At 34.7% G+C, this 20,398-nt stretch overlaps 2 protein-coding genes across 3 annotated transcripts in view; one reads left to right on the top strand and one right to left on the bottom strand.

The window, feature by feature from the left end:
• Positions 1-8,753, top strand: part of LOC123590768 (PARP1 binding protein) — a 74,249-nt gene extending 65,496 nt beyond the window's left edge. The window contains exon 11 of the mRNA XM_045464242.1: positions 283-8,753. Within this exon, the coding sequence (XP_045320198.1) occupies positions 283-623 (341 nt within the window). The 3' untranslated portion in view covers positions 624-8,753. The remainder of the gene's footprint in view (positions 1-282) is intronic.
• On the bottom strand, positions 1,146-19,978 carry PMCH (pro-melanin concentrating hormone). 2 transcript variants are annotated; one of them, XM_045464246.1, is made up of 5 exons: positions 19,924-19,978; positions 11,314-11,514; positions 2,082-2,269; positions 1,550-1,748; positions 1,146-1,261 (listed from the first exon to the last, which is right to left on the bottom strand). In XM_045464246.1, the coding sequence occupies exons 2-5, from the start codon at positions 11,339-11,341 to the stop codon at positions 1,212-1,214; spliced, it is 465 nt and encodes a 154-aa protein (XP_045320202.1). In that variant the 5' UTR covers positions 11,342-11,514; positions 19,924-19,978; the 3' UTR covers positions 1,146-1,211. The 2 variants fall into 2 exon arrangements, with proteins under 2 accessions (XP_045320202.1, XP_045320201.1); XM_045464245.1 differs by lacking the exons at positions 11,314-11,514; positions 19,924-19,978 and having other exon boundaries at positions 2,082-2,330.
• Positions 19,979-20,398: the final 420 nt, after the last annotated feature.

Raw genomic sequence — 20,398 nt, forward strand, 5'->3', positions numbered from 1 at the left:
CTAAATGTATTTAAGAAATCACTTGTAGTATTTAAGGGTTAAGTGTCATGCATTCAAACAAAGCAAATATTTGTTTGTATGGGTAAAAAGTGATATGGGGAAAATGAAAATTAATGTGATAGTAATATGGCTGTATTTGCTAATGTAATTTATGGTGTTATGTGATTGCAAATCAAATTTTTGAATATTCTTTAGTGAATTTTAAACTTTACTGTAAAATTTTCATAGGTAATAATACTAAATATTATGTAATCTCTTTCCTCTTTTCATCTTGCATAACAGAAGGTGTAAATTCATCTGTTAGAAGACCAACAGTTGGAACGAGTTCTGGAAATGTTCATCTGGACAGAAGTAAAAGTGAAAAAGTTGCAAGGAAATCAAGTAGTCAGACAGGAAATAAAAGCTCAAAGAGGAAACAGGTGGATTTAGATGATGAAAATAATCTTTGTGATAGTGGAAATGAACCATCTCAACATAAAAATTTTAAAATACCTAAGACATCAAACAATTTCCAGAATAAATTGTGTGGCAAAATAGCTAGAGTAGCAAAAAGCAACAACTGTACAGGCAAGGACAAATTGATTACTGGCCAGACAAAGTTAACTCAATATTTTAGACTATGAATTTGTTTTTTATTTGCTTTAGATTTCTGTATATATTAAAGCATTCACCAAAGGCATCTACTTAATTTTTAAGAGATCAAGGTATAGGGGCGCGTGGGTGGCACAGTCGGTTAAGTGTCCGACTTCAGCTCAGGTCATGATCTCGTGGTCCATAGGTTCGAGCCCCACAACGGGCTCTGTGCTGACAGCTCAGAGCCTGGAGCCTGCTTCGGATTCTGTGTCTCCCTTTCTTTCTATCCTCCACCACTCATGCTCTGTCTCTGTCTCTCTCTCTCAAAAATAAATAAACATTAAAAAAAATTAAAAAAGAGATCAAGGTATAAGTTATGATTCTTTATTATATTGGTCTGAAGTGTATATAAGGTTAGTATGTTAAGCATTTAAAAAATACTCATAAATCATAATTATGCAGACTATTCACAAAGTTTAATGCACAGATAAAGCATATCATTTAAGTTACAGATTTATTTACTTTATTTTAAAACAGACATTTTAAATAATACAAGTCATAGTAACATTAAGGGCTTTTTCCTGGACAGACAATTAAATGATTTTGTTTTCTTCAGGAAAGATGTGGTCCAGCAGGTTTCAGACTTGCCAACAAGGTCGATAGACTCTTCCCAGCATGCACCTGAGCACTGAAGGAATAAAAAAGTTTAAATTGTCTAAAGGACTATTATTATCACACAAAATTTATTAGAAATAAGAGAATGGATCTTCTACAGCTAATTCTGAGTAAGTCAGTATTACAATAACTCTTAAATTCTTTTTAATCCCACATCTGTGGCAGGGGGCACTTAATGTCAAGTGTAATTGAACCATGGTCTTACTTGATTTTGTTAAGATTGGATCCAGATCCACTTAAAGTCAGAATTCTCTTTTATAGTATTAAGATGTAAGAATTGAATTTTAAAAAGACTACTCACTGTCAAAATCTCTCCTTCCTATAGGAAATTTAGCTGAGTTTTCTTCATCCCCAATTTCTCTCTTTTCTTGTGTTGATTCAGTATTCTGAACTCCATTCTCAGCTGGAAAAGCTACAGATCCTTTTAGTGCCAGATAAGGTTTTATAGCCAGATTCAGTGGCAGACCATGATTTAAGAAATTATGTTTGGAGCCTGTGTTCTGTAAAGAAAAGGTTGATTTGTGTTTTAGCTGTCTTATTGGGAATAGAACTATAATATAGTTGTATAGTATTCTCACTGATCATTTCAAAGATGGCTCTGTACTGTTTTGACTCTTTAAAAATACATTAGATACAGGTTTTTGGGAAAAACCTTTTGGATAAGAGGTGTTGTCCAGAATGGAAAAACCACCTGCTATGTACGAAATTTCGTCAGTTGTCCTAAAGCATAATGTGACTGCTTGCATATATTTTTACAAAATTTTACTTTCAAAAGCATTGTAAACATCATTCAGATTTCCACTGAAAAAAGGATAAGTCCCATTGCCACTTACCTTTGAATTTTTGTTTTCCTCATCGTTCATGAAACTGCTCTCATCATTTTTATATTGTTCCAGAGAAGGAACGACGACTGATTTTTGAGGAGTATCATCCTTCTGAAAAGCTTTCCCCAGCCTGAATGTATTAAATACCATGTCATCTTCTAAATTTCTTATGGACTTGGATGCTGAAAGTAAAATGCCTTGAGAAAACAGAGAAAAAGTTAGTATTAATATGTAGGAAGAGAGACTCATTTTTGCCATTCTTAGTTTGATGTTTGCGTAGAGTCAAATAAAAGTATGTAAAGTGAAGGAAAATTTCTCAAGTCAACCTGCTTTGAAAGTGATTCCTACCTTTATATATTTTCCAGTTTGAATAGAAAGCACTTCAAAGACGTAGACTTTCATCATTCTAGAAATGACTCATCAGATAGAGGCTAACCTCTTGTATAGCTGCTAATACCTACATTGTTTTGGTTTTAGTGGCATATTGTTTATTTTGAGTGTGTATTTTCTCAGAATCTGATTAAGATCCTTGGTAGAATGCTTTCTGTTGAATAGATTACAGTCTCTTGAAAGTGGATTGTTATTAAGGAAGACCATGGGACACCAGGCTCTCCATACTCTTACTGTTTTCTTCTCTATATTTTCTGATTAGGCATGGTATTAAAGCTAAAGTTATTTTATTTAAGGATGATAAAGGTTTTATTTACTTTTAATCCTGATTAAATTGAAGTAGTCTTCCAAAAGGATTTTCTTTCATAAATGCTCAGTTTAGTTTTTGGTAATTAAAGTATATATGCCTGTCAGTGTGAACAAAAAGTCATTCATGCCTTATCAAAAATTGGCTTGTCATTGTGTTTTATCTCTGCATTTACAAGAGGATATTAATTATGAATTTAACAATGAATAAGAAGCCCATGAAAAGAGTATTATGTGTTCTATAAAAATTAATTTTGGGTGAATATGTTGTACAATGGTTAATTAAACATTTTGCAATTAAGTTCTCATTTTGACCCCTCCAAGTAGGAGAATACATTCTTGTATTTGTCTTTTGGTACATATGTGCAAACATTTTCTAGGGTATATTCCTAGGTGTGGAATTAGTCATGGAATACACGTGTTCAGCTTTACTAATGCCAAAATGTTTACAGAATAGTGGTAGCCAATTACCTGCCTACCAGCAGGGGTGTGACAATTCCCATTGCTCCATGTCCTAACCAATACTTGGGTATCTTATTGTCCTTTTAATTTGTATTTCTCTAATTACCAAAGAAGTTGAATGTCTTTTCATATATTTATGAGCCATTTGTCATTCCTCTTATGTAAAATGCCCCTTAAAAAAAATCTTTGTCCATTTTTCTTTGGGTTGTCTTTTTCATAGTGATTTATGGGAGTTCTTTATATCCTAGATGTTATTGTTAGTTACATGTGTTTTATATATTTTTTCTCATTTTGTGACTTGTCTTCTCAACCCCTTTTTGGTTCTTTTGGTGCACCAAACTGCTAAATTTTATTGTTTAAAAATTTTTCCCTCATAATATGATTAGTACTTTCAACATGTTTTTATTTAGAAATCTTTCCCAACCCTGAGATCATTATCATATTTCCATACATTCTAAAGCTGAAATGTTTTGACATTGACATTTAGTTTCTTAATTCATCTGAAATTTTGTGTATGATTTAGAATAGAGATAAATTTTACTTTTTCCAAATGTTTTTACATATTTCTTGAATAATTTGTCCTGTGTCTACTAATCTGCACTGCTGTCTCTGCAGTATATCAACTTTCTGTATACATGTGTGTCTCTTTCTGAACTCTTCTTTCACTGCCAAATCAACAATCTTAATTATTATAATTCTAAAATAATTTTTGATATCTGGTAGGTCAAGTTTCCTAGCTGCCTGCTCACCCACCAGTTTTTCTTCTACAGCAGTTCCTTGGCTATTGTCCATTTCTTTTTCATATAAATCTTAACATCATCTTTTCAAGTTCTGTGAGAAACTTTGGTGGGATTTTTAAGGGAATAGTATTAGTTCTGTGGATTAATTTTAGAGGGTAATTGACACTTTTAGGATAATTCATTTTCTTATCCATGGACATGGTACTTTTCCATATTTATTTAGATCTTCTTTAATCTTTTAATAACATTTACTATTTTCTTCATAAAGTTCTTACATGTTTTTGTCGAAAGGACTATAATTCTTTATAATTATACTTAAACTATTTTAGTTATTATAAATGGTATTTTTAAGAAATTTACCTTTTCTAATGTTATTGTTGGTTATAGACATGCAGTTGGCTTTTGTGTAGTGCTCTTATAAACAAAATACTTTCTAAATTCTTTTTAATTCCAAATAGTTTATAAATGTATTAATTCTTTGGGGTTCTCCATGAAGACAATTGATATAAAAAATAAAATAATGGCATTTTATTACCTCCTTCCAAGCCCTTCTATATTTGTATGTGTGTGTGTGTGTGTGTCTTTCTTCCGTGTGTCTGTCTGTGTAAGCATGCACAGTAATACTGACCAAAACCTCCAGTAAATGTTGAGAATAGAGATAACAGACATCTTTGCAGTATGACTGATTTTAGAGAGAATGCTTTTAATGTTTTGCTGATGATCATATCATTTTTCTCCTTCGATCTTTAGTAAATGAAATGAACAGATTTTTCTCATGTTAAATCAACCATGTGTACATGAAACAAACCTTTTAAAAATATAATTGGAGTCAATATGGTAGTATTTGATTTAGTACATTTTACGTTTATTATCATGAGTGAGATTGATATGTACTTTCTCTTTCTTATGTTACCTTTGTCTGGCTTTAAGGTTATGCTAGCTTCATAAAATGAACTGGGAAATATGTTTATTGCATTTCTTTTCTCTCCTGTAAAAACTATTTGAGTATGGTGTTTTCTTGCTGGGATTTTTTTTTTTTATAACGATGAATTCACTTTGTTCAGTGACTGTAGGAGTATTCAGCTTCTCTGTTTCTTTTTTAGTTTGTTTCAGGAATGTGTATTATTATAGGATTTGTCCATTTCACTAAAGTTTTCAAATTTGCTAGTATAAAGTTATTAATAATATTTTCTTCTAAATATTTTAATTCTTGCTTCATCTGTAGTTATATTTTATTCTAATTATGTTTACTTGTAGTCTTACAGTCTCTGCCTGTCTCTCTTTCATCCCTCTGTTTTGATCAGGCTTCCTAGAAGTTTATCAGTGTTGTTAGCCTTTTCAAAAACAAACTTTTGGTTTGTTGCTCTTTATTATATTTTTCTATTTTATTAATTTCTGCTGTTTATTATTTTGGGGGAGATATTTTTTAATTTTTATAAGTTCTTACATTAGAAGAATAAATCATTAATATTTAGACTTTAAGAAAATAAGCTATATGTTTCCTTTTATGTATCATTTTTGCTAATTCCTACAATTTTGATAAGTGAATATTCAGTGTTTAATTCTAAATTTTTATTATTTTCATTATTTCTTCTTTGACCCCTCAGTTACTTAGGTACTTTTAACATTCCAAATATATGGGAATTGAAATTTGGGGGCAGGGGCTACCAATTTTCAACAAAGTTGTGTCAGAAGTCTTGGTCTATAAATTATAGAGTATTTGAAATCTAGATTCAACAATATGTAATGATTTTCAACTGTTTTTGACATACAAATACAAATTTCATATAGTTCAACATAGAGAAACTTGCCTTATGGCCTATAATATCTTCACTTTACATAAAAGTTCTGTCTATTCTTGAAAAGACTATGTATACATTATTGTTGAGATCAGGGTTCTATAAGTCTCCATAAGATGAAACATGATAATGTGTTGTTTAAATCTTAGATGTTTTATTCATTTTTTGTCCACATAAACTATCTATTATAGAAAGAGATATTCACAAATCACTACAATGGACTTATCTAATTCTTTTTGTAGTTTGCAATTTTTGCTTTATTTATTTTGAGCTTATGTTATTAGGACACTCAAATTAGAAATTGTTTCATCTTGCTTATAAGCCAAATCATGTATCATGACCCTCTGCAGCATTAATAATGTGTCTATTACTGTTATTTTTCCTGTATCTTTATGTTTTAGATATACCTATTGTAAATACCATGTAGCAAAGTTTGGAATTTTTAGTCTGATAATTCTGTCTTTTACTTAGAGACTTTAGTCTATTTATATTTATTCTGTTTACTGAATTACTGAGATTCATTACCACTGTCTTCTTTTGTGATTTTTATTTGTTCTAATACGTTTTCCTCACCCCGCCCTCCCTTTCTTGCCTTCTGGTTAAATTTAATCTATTTTTTGTTCTTTTAGAGGCAACCCTAGTGCTCGCTTCGGCAGCACATATACTAGAGGCAACCCTAGATATTTTAATATCATCTTTAGTTATTTATGTTTTAGTTAATCTGTATTTCTGCGTTTCTCCCAAATAAGGTAAACACCTTCAAAGCCTTAGCTCCAGTTACCATTATTCCTAATTTATATGCTATTATGTTATTTTTTTAATGTTTATTTATTTTTGAGGGAGAGACAGAGTCGCATGGAGGAGGGGCAGAGAGAGACACACAGAATCCGAAGTAGGCTTGAGGCTCTGACCTGTTAGCACAGAGAGTCTGATGTGGGGCTCGAACTCACCAACTGTGAGATCATGTCTTGGGCTGAAGTCAGATGCTTAACTATCTGAGCCACCCAGTCCCCCCATTGCTATTATTTTCTAAGATTTAAGTTCTGTCTTGATTTTTTTAATGAAATAGAGACTATTCTGTTGTTTTATGCAGTTAACTCTTGTTTAGATTTACCTGCAAGCTTACTTTTTTTTCCTCACCATTCCTTTTTACATCTGAGATCTTTGTTTGGTAATTGTCTTCCTTCTGAAATACAAGTTTCTAAAGTATACTGAGTTAGATGCTAACTTAGTGAGAGTCTGTTAGTTATGAACTAAGTTTTGTTTTGTTTTAGTTAAATGTATTTTGCTGTTCTTAAAAAATGGTGTCAGTGTCTATACAGTCATTTATTTGACTGTTATTTTCTCTTAGTACATTATTATTTCAGTTTCTGGTTTTCATTGTTACTAGTGAGCTATCAATGCTGTCGGTTTTAATCATGATGTCTTTATAGGTAATCTCTATTTTCTGTCTGTCTGCTTTTAAAATCTTCTCTTTGGCTTTGATGTTCTGCAGTTTCACATGATGTGTCTGGGTTTGGATTTCCTTTAATTTATGCTTAGATTCTTGAATCTGAGGTTGAGTGTTTTTTATGAATTCTGGAAAATTATTAGTTATTATTCCTTTGAATATTGCCTTTCCCTTTTCTGGAATTCCCAATATAATATTGGCCCTCTGTGCTTACTCTGTCCTCTATTTCTTGTAACCCTCTCTTTCCTAGTTTTTCTTTCTGCCTCTGTGCATTTTAAATAATTATTCAGTTATATTCCAGCTTACCAGTGCATTTTCACTTATATCTAATCTGCTGTTTAATCTGTGTTGAACTTTTAATTTCTTATATTTTTTATTTTTAAAAATTCTTTTTGGTTCCTTTTCATATCTGCCTGGTCAGTTTAAAAATGGTTTTCCATTTTTAAAAATTTGAAATCTTTTATTGCTTTAAATCTATTCTTAAACATTGATTTTATATTTGTATCTAATTATTCTAGTATCTGCTATCTTTGTCTGTTTGATTCTATAGTTTCTTATTTCTGCTTATCCCTAGTTCATGGTGTCTTCTTCATGTGTTTAGTGAATTTTCATTTTTTGTATATATTCATTGAACTGTATCCAAAGGAGTTCTTGAAATTCTTGTGTTGGCTTCTGCCAGGCCCCTGGAGCACTAGCAACCCAGGGCCACTTTAAAATTTCTGCTTGAGGCTTTTCAGGCCACAGCATCAGTACAAATACCAAACTAAGTCAGTATGTCTTTGTCATTAGGAATTCTCAGGACAGTATATATTTTTTCTCCACCCGCCCCATCTCCCTCCCTTGTTTTCTTAGAGCCATTCCCAACATAGACTTGTTTCCTTCTACAGGCTGGATTTTTTTTTTTTTTTTTTTTGGTCGTTTACTTCCTTATGGGGTTCCCAGCTTTATGTGGGATTTTCTGATCTGAGCTCTCATTTTACTTGGGTCCTAAGGTTTGTCTTCTGTCCCAGCATATGTGGGTCATTAAAACCAGGTGCTAGGCCACCAGGAATTCACAGAATCTCTCAGAGCAAATGTTGTCTGTAACCCTTGTTAAGTCCTGTGGAATTTTTTTTCTTTTCTAGCTTCGTATGGTTTCCCTTATTTTACCACCCGTCCAGCCATACTTTATAAAAGATGTTTTTGTCAAGCATTTTGTCAAGATGTTTTTTACTGAGAGGTGGTCTCTACATAAGTAGTCTGCCATATCACTGGAGTTGGATATATCACTTCATACTTTAGTATAAAATTCTCTCTGCAAGGGAATCTTTGTGCAAAATGTATATATAATGCATGCTAAATTATATCCTTTTTAACTTTTGTGTTATAGGGCTATATTTCACGTTCTTCAATGGTACTGTTTAATATTCTGATTTCTGTAAGTATGTTTTGTTAGAGATGGAAAGAGCTGCTAATTCTTTTGGGGACTACTTAAATCTTATTAGGGATATGTTTTCTGAGAGCATTTATAATAAAAGACTCTGAACTCCTCTGACTTTGTTCTTAGAGCTTTCTTTATCTTTTTAATGTTAGTTGTGCCTTGATTTTCCCCAGGGTTTGAACCTGCTTTGGAGGTGCTATTTAATCTACAAAAGTCCTTGTTAATGGTAATTTTTTTTAGCTGCTATTCTAGAAGTATAATAAATATTTATAATTATGTATTTTGTGTTAAATTTTCACTGCATGAATTGGTTTGGCTGATCTTCACCCAAAATTGGGACCAAATTCAAACCATTTTAACAGTTTAGAAAAGTTAGTTAATGTTTTCCTTTATTTTGTTTAAATTGTCTTAGACTCTGAACAGTATGAGGTTTTCCCATAATCATTTAATTATGGAGATAGTTTCCAATTTTCTTAAATAATAACTTTTTTTTGAAACATTGGTTACTCTGATGTGCAGTGGAGCATAGTAGATTTCTTTTCCATTGATGCTGAAAATGAAGTGTCCCCAAGTGGTAGAAAGGAACTTTGAAGAAGAAAAACTCTTGCCAAATGGACTTGGGTGGTTCAGAAAACCTTGGAAAGGCAAAAGGTTTATATCAAATGTGATCTTCATTTTCTGAAGAACTACTAACACCATGTATTTGTAAGTTGCTTTATCAAATTTTTCTTTTCTCCAGTTAACAGATCTTTCCCATACGATGCCAGTTAAGTGCAGTGCAAACCGAAGGGATTGGTTATTGTTTTATTGAGAACCCTGAATTTCTTAATGGCTAATTTTATGAGTCTAACAGCCAAGATTGCTCAGTTATTACCAAAAGATATAAGAAAACTTAAATTCCTCCTCAAATTTATACAGTGAATAACCCATATACCTCTACCTAGATTCTACCATTAATATTTTACTATACCTGTTTTATTATCTACCCATCTTTCTATCTCTCCATTAATCATCTTATTCTTTTTTTTTTAGGTTTATTTATTTATTTTTGAGAGAAAGCGAGAGAGTGAGCAAGTGAGCATGAGCAGGTGAGGGGCAGAGAGACAGAGAGAGAGAGACAGAGAGAATCCTAAGCAGGCTCCATGATGCTAGTGTGGCTTCAACTCATAAACCTTGAGATCATGACCTGAGTGTAAATCAAGAGTTAAATGCTTAACCTGACTGAGCCATCTAGGCACCCTAATCATCTTATTCTTCTAATGCATTTCAAAATACATGTATCAATATATTTTCTACTAAATACTTCAGTATGCATATCATTAAGTACAATTTAATATTTGTTTACAAATTTTTAAGTTAAAATTTTATAAAAAATGTACAATTTGTGCATTTGGTAAGTTTTGACAAATCTATATATCTATGTAACCCAAACTCCTTTCAAGGTAAGATATTGCCATCACCCTGGAAAGTTATCTCTTGCCTCTTCATCATTAACTGCCACCACTCTCCCATCTCCATGCCTTACCCCAATTCTGTGTCTGAGGCCATCTTTGTTCTGATTTTTTGCACTGTGAATCAGTTTTTGCCTGTTCTGGAATCACACAGTATATAGTCTTTTGTGTAAGTCCTCTTTCACTTAGCATGTTTGACATTCATCTATGATGTGTGAATTAATAGTTCCTTCCATTTTATTACCATTGTTTGAATAAATCACAGCTGGTTTATCCATTCTCCTTTTGATAGACTTTTGAGTTGTTTTGTTTTTAGTTTTTGCTGTTATAAATAAGGCTTCTATGAACATTTTTGTACAAGTCTATTTGTGGACATGTTTTTATTTTCTTGTGTAAATACCTAGGAATGGAATTGCTGGGTCATAGGGTATGTTATTTGATATTATAAGAAATTATCAGATTGTTTTTTTTAAGTAATTCTACCATATTACACTTCAACCAAGAATTTATTAGAGCTTCAATTGCTCCACATCCTCACCAACATTTGATGTTGTCAGTCTTCTTAATTCTAGTCATTTCAATAGATGAACATGATATCTCATTGTGGTTTTAGTGTGCATTTCTCTGTTAATGATGCTGAGCACTTTTCATGTGCTTATTAGCTATTCACATACTTGTTTTGTGAGGTGTCTGTTTAAATCTTTTGCTCTTTTTTTGTGGGAGGGATTTTTTTTTTAATTGTTGAGTTGTAACAAGTTTTTAAATATCCTAAATTCGAATCTTTTGCTTTGTGTTTTGTGTGTGTGTGTGTGTGTGTGTGTGTGTGTGTGTGTGTGTGTGTGTATGTATTTTTTCTCTCTCTTGACTATTCATTTTCTTAGTTGGGTGTTTAGATGAACAGAAGTTTCTAATTTTGATAAAATTTATCAGTTCTTTCCTTTATCATTACTTTCTGTGTCCTAAGAAACCTTTGCTTACCTCAAGACACAAAGATATTCCCCTATACTTCCTCTAAAAACTTTATGGTTTTAGCTTTTACATTTAGGTCTATGGTCCACCTCAAATTAGTTTTTGTGTATGATGTGAGTATGAAGTAGGGTTTTATTTTCCTTTTTATATATGGATATACAGCTGTTTAGGTACCATTTGTTGAAAAGATTTTCTTACCCTCATTGTGATGCTTTGGTGCTGTTTTTAAAAACTAAGTGACCAAAAGTACATACCTATTTTGGGATCCTCTAATTTGTTCATTGATCCAATTGTTTATTCTTTTTGCAGTACCATATTATTTGATTACTATAGCTTTATAGTAATATTGGAGTCAAGAGTATAAGTGGCGCAAATTGGTTCACTTTCAAAACTGCTTTGGATATTTTATTTCACGTTTATAATTATAAAATTGTAGTGTACATTCTTTTATCGCTCTGGAATTAAACCAGAAGTTATTAATAGAAAAATAGTTAAGGCTATCTACAGATATTTACATATTATGCAACACACTTTTGAATAATGTATGGTTCAAGAAGGCAAATGCAATAGAAATTAGAAGATACTTTGAACTGAAGATAACAAAAATATGGCAAAAGATGGGGTTTAGTTATGCAGTGCTTATAGAAAATATATAGCTTTAAATGCGTATTTTAGAAAATAAAAATAATTGAAAAATTAATTATCTAAGCTTATGTCTTAAGGAATTAGTAAAAGAACAGCAAAGTAGGCTCAAAGAAAATAAAAGGGAGAGGTTACTAAATATAAGAATAGGGATCAATAAAATAGAAGGCAGTCATAGAATAGAAAAATTTTACAAAGTTAAAAGAATAATAACTAATGACTTGTTGGCAAGACCATTTAAGAAAGAAAGACAAAAAACACAAGTTACTAATACCAGGAATGTAAAAAGTGAACATTGCTATAGATCTTACAGATATTACAAAAGATAATAAATGAATATTATAAACAACTTTTTGCCAATAAATTTAGATGAGATGAATGAGGGATTGGCAAACTCCTTCTGCAAAAGGCCAGATAGTAAATAGTTTAGGCTTTGGGGACTGTATAGTCACATCTATTCAGCTCTGCCTTTGCAGCATGAAAGCAGCTGTGCATAATGATTCAAAACTGGGTATGGCTGTGTCCCAATAAAACTTTATGTACAAATACAGATAGCCTGAGGGACATAGTTTGCTGACTCCTGAGACAGACAAATGCTGTAGGAAAAAAAGACGTTAAGACTGCCACAAGAATAGGAAATCTAAACATTTCTGTATCTACTAAATAAATTGAATCCATAAATTAAAACCCTTTGTCTCTCATTGCTTCTCGGCCTTTTGGCTCAGATCAAGTGTAAAACCCTTTGTCTCAAAGAAAACTCCAGGCCCAAATGGCTTCATTGGTATATTCTTCCAAGCAATAATACCAATCTTACAAAAATTCTATCAGACAATAGAAAAAGAGGAAACAGTTTCTGTGGTAGCTTTGTAATCTATCACCTTACCTAGGCTGAACTATATTTTCCAAAATTTCCTTCCCTTTATCTGTATGTTTCTAGTTGGAGTTGGCCACAAGAGACATTTTGTAAGAGATTTAGAGGACAGAAGTGTGAATCAGCATTCATTTAGCTTACACATTATTCTGCTTACCTGCTGGCTCATCTGGTTGGCTTAGGCAGCAGTAGGTTTTTCTAACTGACTTTTTCACTTTCAGTTTTTCTAACTCCTGGGACGTGTGCATGCGTGTGTGTGTGTGTGTGTGTGTGTGTGTGTGTGTGTAGTTCTGTGATAAAGGGCACTAGCTTTCCTACAGGACATATCAGATACAGCAAGATCAGATATGAGTTTCAGTCTGTTTTCACTGTTTTCAACTCATGCGTATGGGTTCCAGCTTCTCCTGTTCTTCCTTACTTTACATCTATCTTCTCTCCCAACTGTCTGCCCTGGGGACTCCAGTATTGGATGCTACACTCTTATGGAGAATGCCCAGTTAGATTCCACAATTGCAGGAGACCAAATCCCTATAACAAATCCTATATATGTGTGTGTGTATGTATGTATGTATGTATGTATACATGTTTGGTTCTGTTTCTCTGAATCCTGCTATTTCCCCAGCTCTTACTTTGAGTCTAGCATAAACTTGGCACTAAAACCTGACAAAGATATTACAATAAGAAAAAATTGTAAGCCAATCCTTCTCATAAACAAAAATGTAAAAATTCTAGGGGTGCCTGGGTGGCTCAGTCAGTTGAGTGTCCGATTTCAGCTCAGGTCATGATCTCACGGTTCGTGGGTTCGAGCCCCGCGTCAGGCTCTGTGCTGACTGCTCAGAGCCTGGAGCCTGCTTTGGAGTCTATGTCTCCTCTCTCTGCCGCACCCCCCCCCCCCCGCTCGTGCTTTGTCTCACTCTGTTTCTCAAAAATAAATTAATGTAAAAAAAAAAAACAATTTAAAAAAATGTAAAAATTCTAAACAAAATATTATCTAGTAGAAACTAGTTATGTGGAAAGAATCATAATTCTTGACCAGGTGAGGTTTACTTCAGGAAAGTAGACTGGTTTAACTTTCAAAATAAAATCAGATTTACCACATTAAATTAATAAAGGAGTAAAAACATGATCATCTCAATAAATGCAGAAAAGCACAGTGATCAGCTGTGCCAAATGCAACTGGGTGAGATAAGATAAGAACTGAGAATTCATCTTTGATTTGGCCATGTGGATAGTCCTTGGTGACCTACATGAAGTTTCAATGATGCTGGTAAAGACCAAACCCCAGTAGGAGAAGATTTAAGAAAGAATTGGAAGAGAGTAAGTGGAGATGTTAAATATAAACAAAATGCCAACAATTTATGCTGAGGAATGCAGAAAAATTGGGCTGTGGATAGAAGAGGATGTGGCACCAGGGGAACATTTCTATTTAAAGGTGGAAGATATTATATCATGATGATAATGAAGAGAAAGAAGTGACATTGCTGAATCTGTGGGACTCAAATAACAGAAGGTTTCACATGTTATTGACAGTGTGAAATAAAAAGGACATTCATTCCCCTTCCAAGCCTTAAGTATGTATGGTGGTTAAAATATCAGTGAAATGGAGGAGAGTATAAGTATGTTTGTTACCCAGAAAGTGTAGTACAAATTGGAGAGGGAGAGAAGAGAAAGCACAGAGCTGTTTGGAGATGACAGTGTGGGAAAGATGGATGACTGGAGGGCTCACATTTGGGTGCAGAACAAGGACAGCAGGGTATATGGCAAGGTGGATTTGGCTGGCAAGAGATTTAGTCCTAGCACTTCTTAGAAGAGGATGGTGTTTCTGTGTGTGGTGTTTACGTAGTAGACAGGAAAGGTAGCTCCTGGTGGGCATTTAGGCCACTCAGAATGCAGCAGTGGAATTGAGAGGTTACACCTCAAAGAGTTTGAATTTAGTTGATGAGTTGATTCTAGTTTTTCTGTGAAGAATCAACTTGAGTCTGTAATTTGAAGGCTTGGGAGAGATGCAAGGCTCCCAGCACACGGGCTCAGGCTCATAGAGATTCTCAGGCCTAGAGATCTTCATGATATGGGGCCCATCTGAGGGCTGTGGAGGCTATAAAGCTTTTCAAGAATCAGCTTGAGTCTGTCTGTAATTTGAGGGCTTGGGAGAGATACAAGGCTCCCAGCCCACAGGCTCAGGCTCATAGAGATTCTCAGGCCTAGAGATTCTTCATGATATGGGGCCCAGCTGAGGGTCGTGAAGGCTATAAAGCTTTTCAAGAATCAACTTGAGTCTGTCTGTAATTTGAGGGTTTGGGAGAGATACAAGGCTCCCAGCACACAGGCTCAGACTCATAGAGATTCTCAGGCCTAGAGATTCTTCATGATATGGGGCCCAGCTGAGGGTTGTAGAGGCTATAGAGCTTTTCAGTTTTGCAGATACAGTGTGGGTGGGTAGGGTATCTTGTCACCATGCTCAATGTAATGGATTTGTGGGGTGGTAGGTGGAAGATGGGAGAGTTGGTGATGCTCTACTGAAATTAGCCCAGTGAATATGAGACCAAGTGAGTAGAAACATTGGTATCCTCAAGCTTTGTTCTGTCACGGCTGCTAATTGATTTAAATATTTATATCTCTATAATATGTATTTGAATTATGGGGCTGCCTTGCATAAGGTTTCCTCTTTTTTATTTATGTATGAAGATTTTAATTCATCTCTATCTATGAACACTGGTGGACTGGCTGTTTCCCAGGATCTCATTACTGGATGATGATGTTGCTATTAGTGTCATATAAGCAGAATTAATAAAATTGTTTAAAGAGTCAAATGAAGAGCCTGTTCTAGTGAATTACACATTACCAGTTTTTAGAGCTTAGAAAATTCTTGAGAATTGCCTTAAAACCTTAATGCCGTGAATCAAGATATAAGTAACATCAAGAGTTACATGAACATGCTTGAGATTATGTTTGTGGCCAAATTTTTCAGTTGCCTTGCAAAGAAAATTCTTGGATATTGTTTTGATTCTTGGCAATTTTGGAGTCATCTGATAACATGCTTCCAAAATAACAATGTGATGATAGCTTTCAACATTGGGTTACCAAAAAGGATTGTTGTATTGTATACATTGATTCATAATTTCAGGTTTCTTCACCATTATGGTAAATACTGCATTGAGACTTCATTGTTGCACATGTTTGGAATCTTATGTTTGTACTCTCATGGCTGTCTTCAGCCCTCAGACATTCTTGATTATCACATTGAGAACTCTAGATTCTCAAAACATTTTGGTTTCTATTATGTAGGATGCATATGAGATTCGTTTGTTCTACTTCATTTTCTTCTGTTTGTGATAGAGATGGGATCAGATGGAAACATCTTGATATTGGTATGCATGCTAGTCTTCATTCTGTGTAAATACAGTGCTCTTTTCTACCGTCATGACTTTGTTCATGTTATTCTCTGCTCTTAAAATTCCCTCATCTTGTCCCTTCGCCCATCTAAAACTAAAATACCTTTCAAGACTCTTCTTTTGTAGCTTTCTCTGAGTATTATAGTCAAATACCTTTTTCTGAACTCCTACAACATTTGTATTACATTATTATTTAGAAAATAATTGTTTCTTACATTCATTACTTTACCAAGGCCTTATGTATCTGCAGAAACTTGTCTTGATGACTTCAATTGTTTATCATTCCCTGTATCCCTACCATGTAACTTTGTCTTCCCACTGTGGGCAGGGTGACCTGCCCACTCCTTGACTTTGACCTCAGTCAGGTGACTTGCTTTAACTAATGAGAAGTTAGCAGATATTACACAAGAAGAGACTTGAACTAGTCTTGCACATTGAGGATTCTCTGTTGAACCTCTGCCATCACCAGGAGAACATTCCTCTGCTAGCCCACTGGAGAGAGTTCCACATGGAACAGAGCCCTTGCTACAGCTGAGGCCTTCCTAGATCAGCAGATACCCATTCAAACATCAGACGTTAAAGCAAGTCCAGTTGAGGTCAGTAGAGCTGCCTAACAGACTTTCAGCTGATTCTAGAAGCACAAGCTATATAAACATAAAGTTTTGTGTGTGTTTGTTACACAGCATTATTATAGCAGTAGATAATTGATACAAATGTTCTGTGTCGCCTGGCCTTTGTCTTGCTTGCTAAGTTTTTTTATTATTCTCTCCCTCAGTCTTTGATCACTGTCTAGCCATATTGGCCTTCTTTCTGTTCCTCTGATATGCCAAGATAACATTTTTGGCTCTAGATCTTTGCCCTACTCTGTTCCCTCTGTCAGGAGCATCTTCCTCCTATTATTTGTATGGGCATTTATCCCTCATCATCCTGAGGCTCAGCTCACGTGGCATGATTTCTGAGAATGCTTCCTTGATTCCACTGCCTGAAGGAGCCCTCTTCTAAGTCATTCTGTATTCTATCTCATCTTTTCATTTTCTTTACTGTGCTTCTTATTTTCTAAAATGATCTTATTTGTGTATATGTTTATTGCCCATTTTCCCCAGTGTCCAGGAGGGTAAGGACTTTGTTTTATTTACCTTCTTAACCCTGGTATTAAGAACAGAATCTGGCATATAGTAGACTTTCATTAAATAAGAGGTAAATGTATGAACACATTTTTGTTAATCAAGATGACAGACAATACAAAGTATGATAGGTTCCTCGGGCTGCTGTAACAAATTACCATAAATTTGATGGTTTGAAACTACAGAAATTTATTTCTCACAGTTCTGGAGTCCAGATATCTGAAATCAAGCTGTATGTAGGGCCACAGTCCCTCCAGAGGCTCTAGGGAAGATCTTTCATTGCCTCTTCTAGCTTCTGGTGGCTGTTGGCATTGTGGCTGGCTGCATATGTCTCTGTCTTCATAAGGTCTTCTCTGTGTCTTTCCTCTGTGTATCTGTCCATGATATCCCTCTGCTCCTTACCTCTAAGGGTTCATGTGATGGCATTTGGGGCCCACCTGGATAATATAGGAATATCTATTCATCTCAGGATCCTTAATTTAGTCACATCTACACAGACCCCTTTTTCCAAATAAGGTATTACATACACGTGACCATGTTATGTACGCTCACTGTGCTATTTCCTCTTCTTCCAAAATTCAGTTATATAAATAACTGAGTTAAGAAAAGTTATTTCTGCGATTGAGAAATACCTGCTTCTGGTCATTAGAATGTAAGCTAACTGAGGACAGGGGAATTTGTTTTGTTTCATTTTTCCCCCTGCCCCCCACCAGCAGTCTTTTCAAAACCTTTGAAAATGCAAGTCAAATGACTTCACTTGTCAATCCAAAAACGTCCAAAAACTTCAGGCTGCATAGTGGTGTCCAAACCTCTCCTTGATCTGATGGTCTCTCTGATTTTCCGATGTCTTCTTTTGCGCTTCTAAACTTGCTCTCTCAGCTCCAGGCACATTGGCCTATTTGCCATCTCTTAAACTTGTGGTTTCCATGCCTGAAACTCTCTTTCCCCAGGGATCTGCCAGCTTGCGCCTTTACCCTCTGAGTTGTGTCTCAGAGGTCATCTTTTTAGTAAGGTCTTACCTACACAGCCCTTTCCTGTTATGCCCTGCCCCTCTTCCTCACTTTCATTTTCTCCTAGAACTTAGTATCACCTGACATGCTATTTTACTTATTTCTTTGCTGACTGGCTTTCTCTGTCCAGCAAAATGTAAATTCCATGAGGACAGGGATATTATCAGTTTGTTCATTGCTATATCCCCAAGGCTTTAAATAGTGTTTGGCACATAGTAAGCACTCAATAAATGTATATTGAATAATTCAATGAATGTTCTGCAATGTGACAGTCCAGTGAGCCACCCAGATTGCTGAGATATGGTCTGCCCATCTAACACTATGTGGAGATAATATTTCTGTGGATTTTTCTGTATTCTAAATGCTTGGTTTAGACTGATTGATTTTAGTATTTACTACTGTGTACTTGAAATGCTGTTAATTCTCCATGTAGTCAAAAATGGCTAAACTCTCTAATCCCTTTCCTTACAACTTTGTGGAGTGAAATTCCCAGGTAAACAACCTGTTAAACGTCTTGTTAGATTTCTTTTAGTTGTGTATATTTTGGGGGCAGTGGTAGTGGTGGCAAAGAGACACTTTAATGGAAAACCATAAGTTAGGATTCCCCATTCTCTACTTAAAACTCCAATAAGTTCTTTTTTCAAATTAAAAAAATATATATGTTTTAACTTTTAGTTTTAGAGAGAGCATGTAAGTGGGGGAGAGGAGCAGAAGGAGAGAGAGAGGATCTTAAGCAGGCTCCACACTCGGCATGTAGCATGATATGGAGCTCAATCCCATGACCCTGAGATCGTGACCTGATCCGAAATCAAGAGTCGGATGCTCAACCAACTGAGCCGCCCGGGTGCCCCTAAAACTCCAAGAAAATTCTTAACTGAAATTTTGATAAAAAGCAAATGAGGCTATGTAGCATAAGATGAATAAAGGGTACTATAGTGTAGTTGCACTAGCCACATTTTAAGTGCTTAGTTGTCACACATGGCTAGTCACTATCATTTTGAACAGTGCAGTTATAGAACATTTCATCATTGCAGACAATTCTACTGGACAGCACTGCCCTAGACAGTGGGAACTGTGAAGATTGATCTAGATAATAAGATAACAGTTATTTTATGTTTTGTCTCCCCAGGGAAAGTATAAGGATTGTGTTTTGTAGTTCTCTTGTGCTTTTATTCATTCAACAGATGGTTACTGTGTATCTAATAATACATGCCAGGCACTATGCTAGCCATTAGAAATTCAGTAGTTGGCAGGATAGCCTCAGGCCCTTCTGTATGAAGCTTATATTCTAATGGGAGAGATACTCATTAAATAGTCAATCATACAAATAGCTATAATCTACATAATGCTGGATATAAAGTAGCTGTTTAAACAACCACTGGTTAATTAACGAATATGTACAGTCTCACCAACTTCTTAGATCCTTACAAAATAGGCACAAAAAGTTACATAGTAATGTATAGTTCAGGTATACAGGTAGTGTCTAAAGTTTCTGTGCAGCTAATAAATTTAGTAATATGCAGACTGCCTTTTGTATTTTTTTTATTTCGGACATAGAGCAAAGATTATGTCAGTTGCCCTGTGGTTTAAAGCCACAGTTATTCTGAGAGTACACAGTTGCCATCATTGAACAGTAGCTGATCCAAAAGAATTCCAGCCAAGATCTTGCCAATGATGGAAAGAAATGATGTGTCCTGGTAGTTGCCAAGAAGTATATTTTTCTTGTTGATGGCAATCATTGTGTCTTCAAAGCTCTTCATATATTGTGATGTACATATATGACTGTTCCTTAGGAAGCAGTCAAATTGATTCAAACCCTGCTTACCTCTGTGTAATTTGCAGTTATACAGATGCCTCATAAATGTTTTCAGTACTGCTGCCGCCGCTGCTGTTGCCAATAACATTCCATAGAAAGTTCTAGAAGTGCCATGGAGACTGGCACTTTATCATTGTTTATTATTTTAATTTCATTTTTCCCTTCAAATCAGCAAGTCTTGCTTGTGCTGTTAAGTCCTAGAAATTCTCCTTTAATATGGAAGGGGGTATGAAGTGTAATTCACACCTCTGAGAATTTTTGTTGTTGATTTTTGTAACCTCCTTTAGACTTCTCTAGGTGGTATGTCTGTGTGTGCTTTTTATTGTTAGACACTGACACTGCCAGTACCCATAATAATCAAAGGAATTATTGCATTGGTTAATAATTAGTGGAGTAACAGATTCACAATAGAGGCAAATAAATTGGGAGATTAGTTTTCCTATGCAAAGAGGAGTTTGGGAATAATCAGAGCACAGCCAGTGTG

This window comes from Leopardus geoffroyi, chromosome B4 (assembly GCF_018350155.1).
Source record: "Leopardus geoffroyi isolate Oge1 chromosome B4, O.geoffroyi_Oge1_pat1.0, whole genome shotgun sequence".
Taxonomy (NCBI): domain Eukaryota; kingdom Metazoa; phylum Chordata; class Mammalia; order Carnivora; family Felidae; genus Leopardus; species Leopardus geoffroyi.

What these genes read in the sequence shown, in the direction of transcription:
- PMCH (XM_045464245.1), bottom strand. Translation starts at nt 2,330, where the DNA reads ATGGCAAAAATGAGTCTCTCTTCCTACATATTAATACTAACTTTTTCT. An exon ending in AGGAAAACAAAAATTCAAAG is followed by an intron (nt 1,749 to 2,081) that starts GTAAGTGGCAAT and finishes TTTTCTTTACAG; the next exon opens with AACACAGGCTCCAAACATAA. An exon ending in AGGAAGGAGAGATTTTGACA is followed by an intron (nt 1,262 to 1,549) that starts GTGAGTAGTCTT and finishes TTATTCCTTCAG; the next exon opens with TGCTCAGGTGCATGCTGGGA.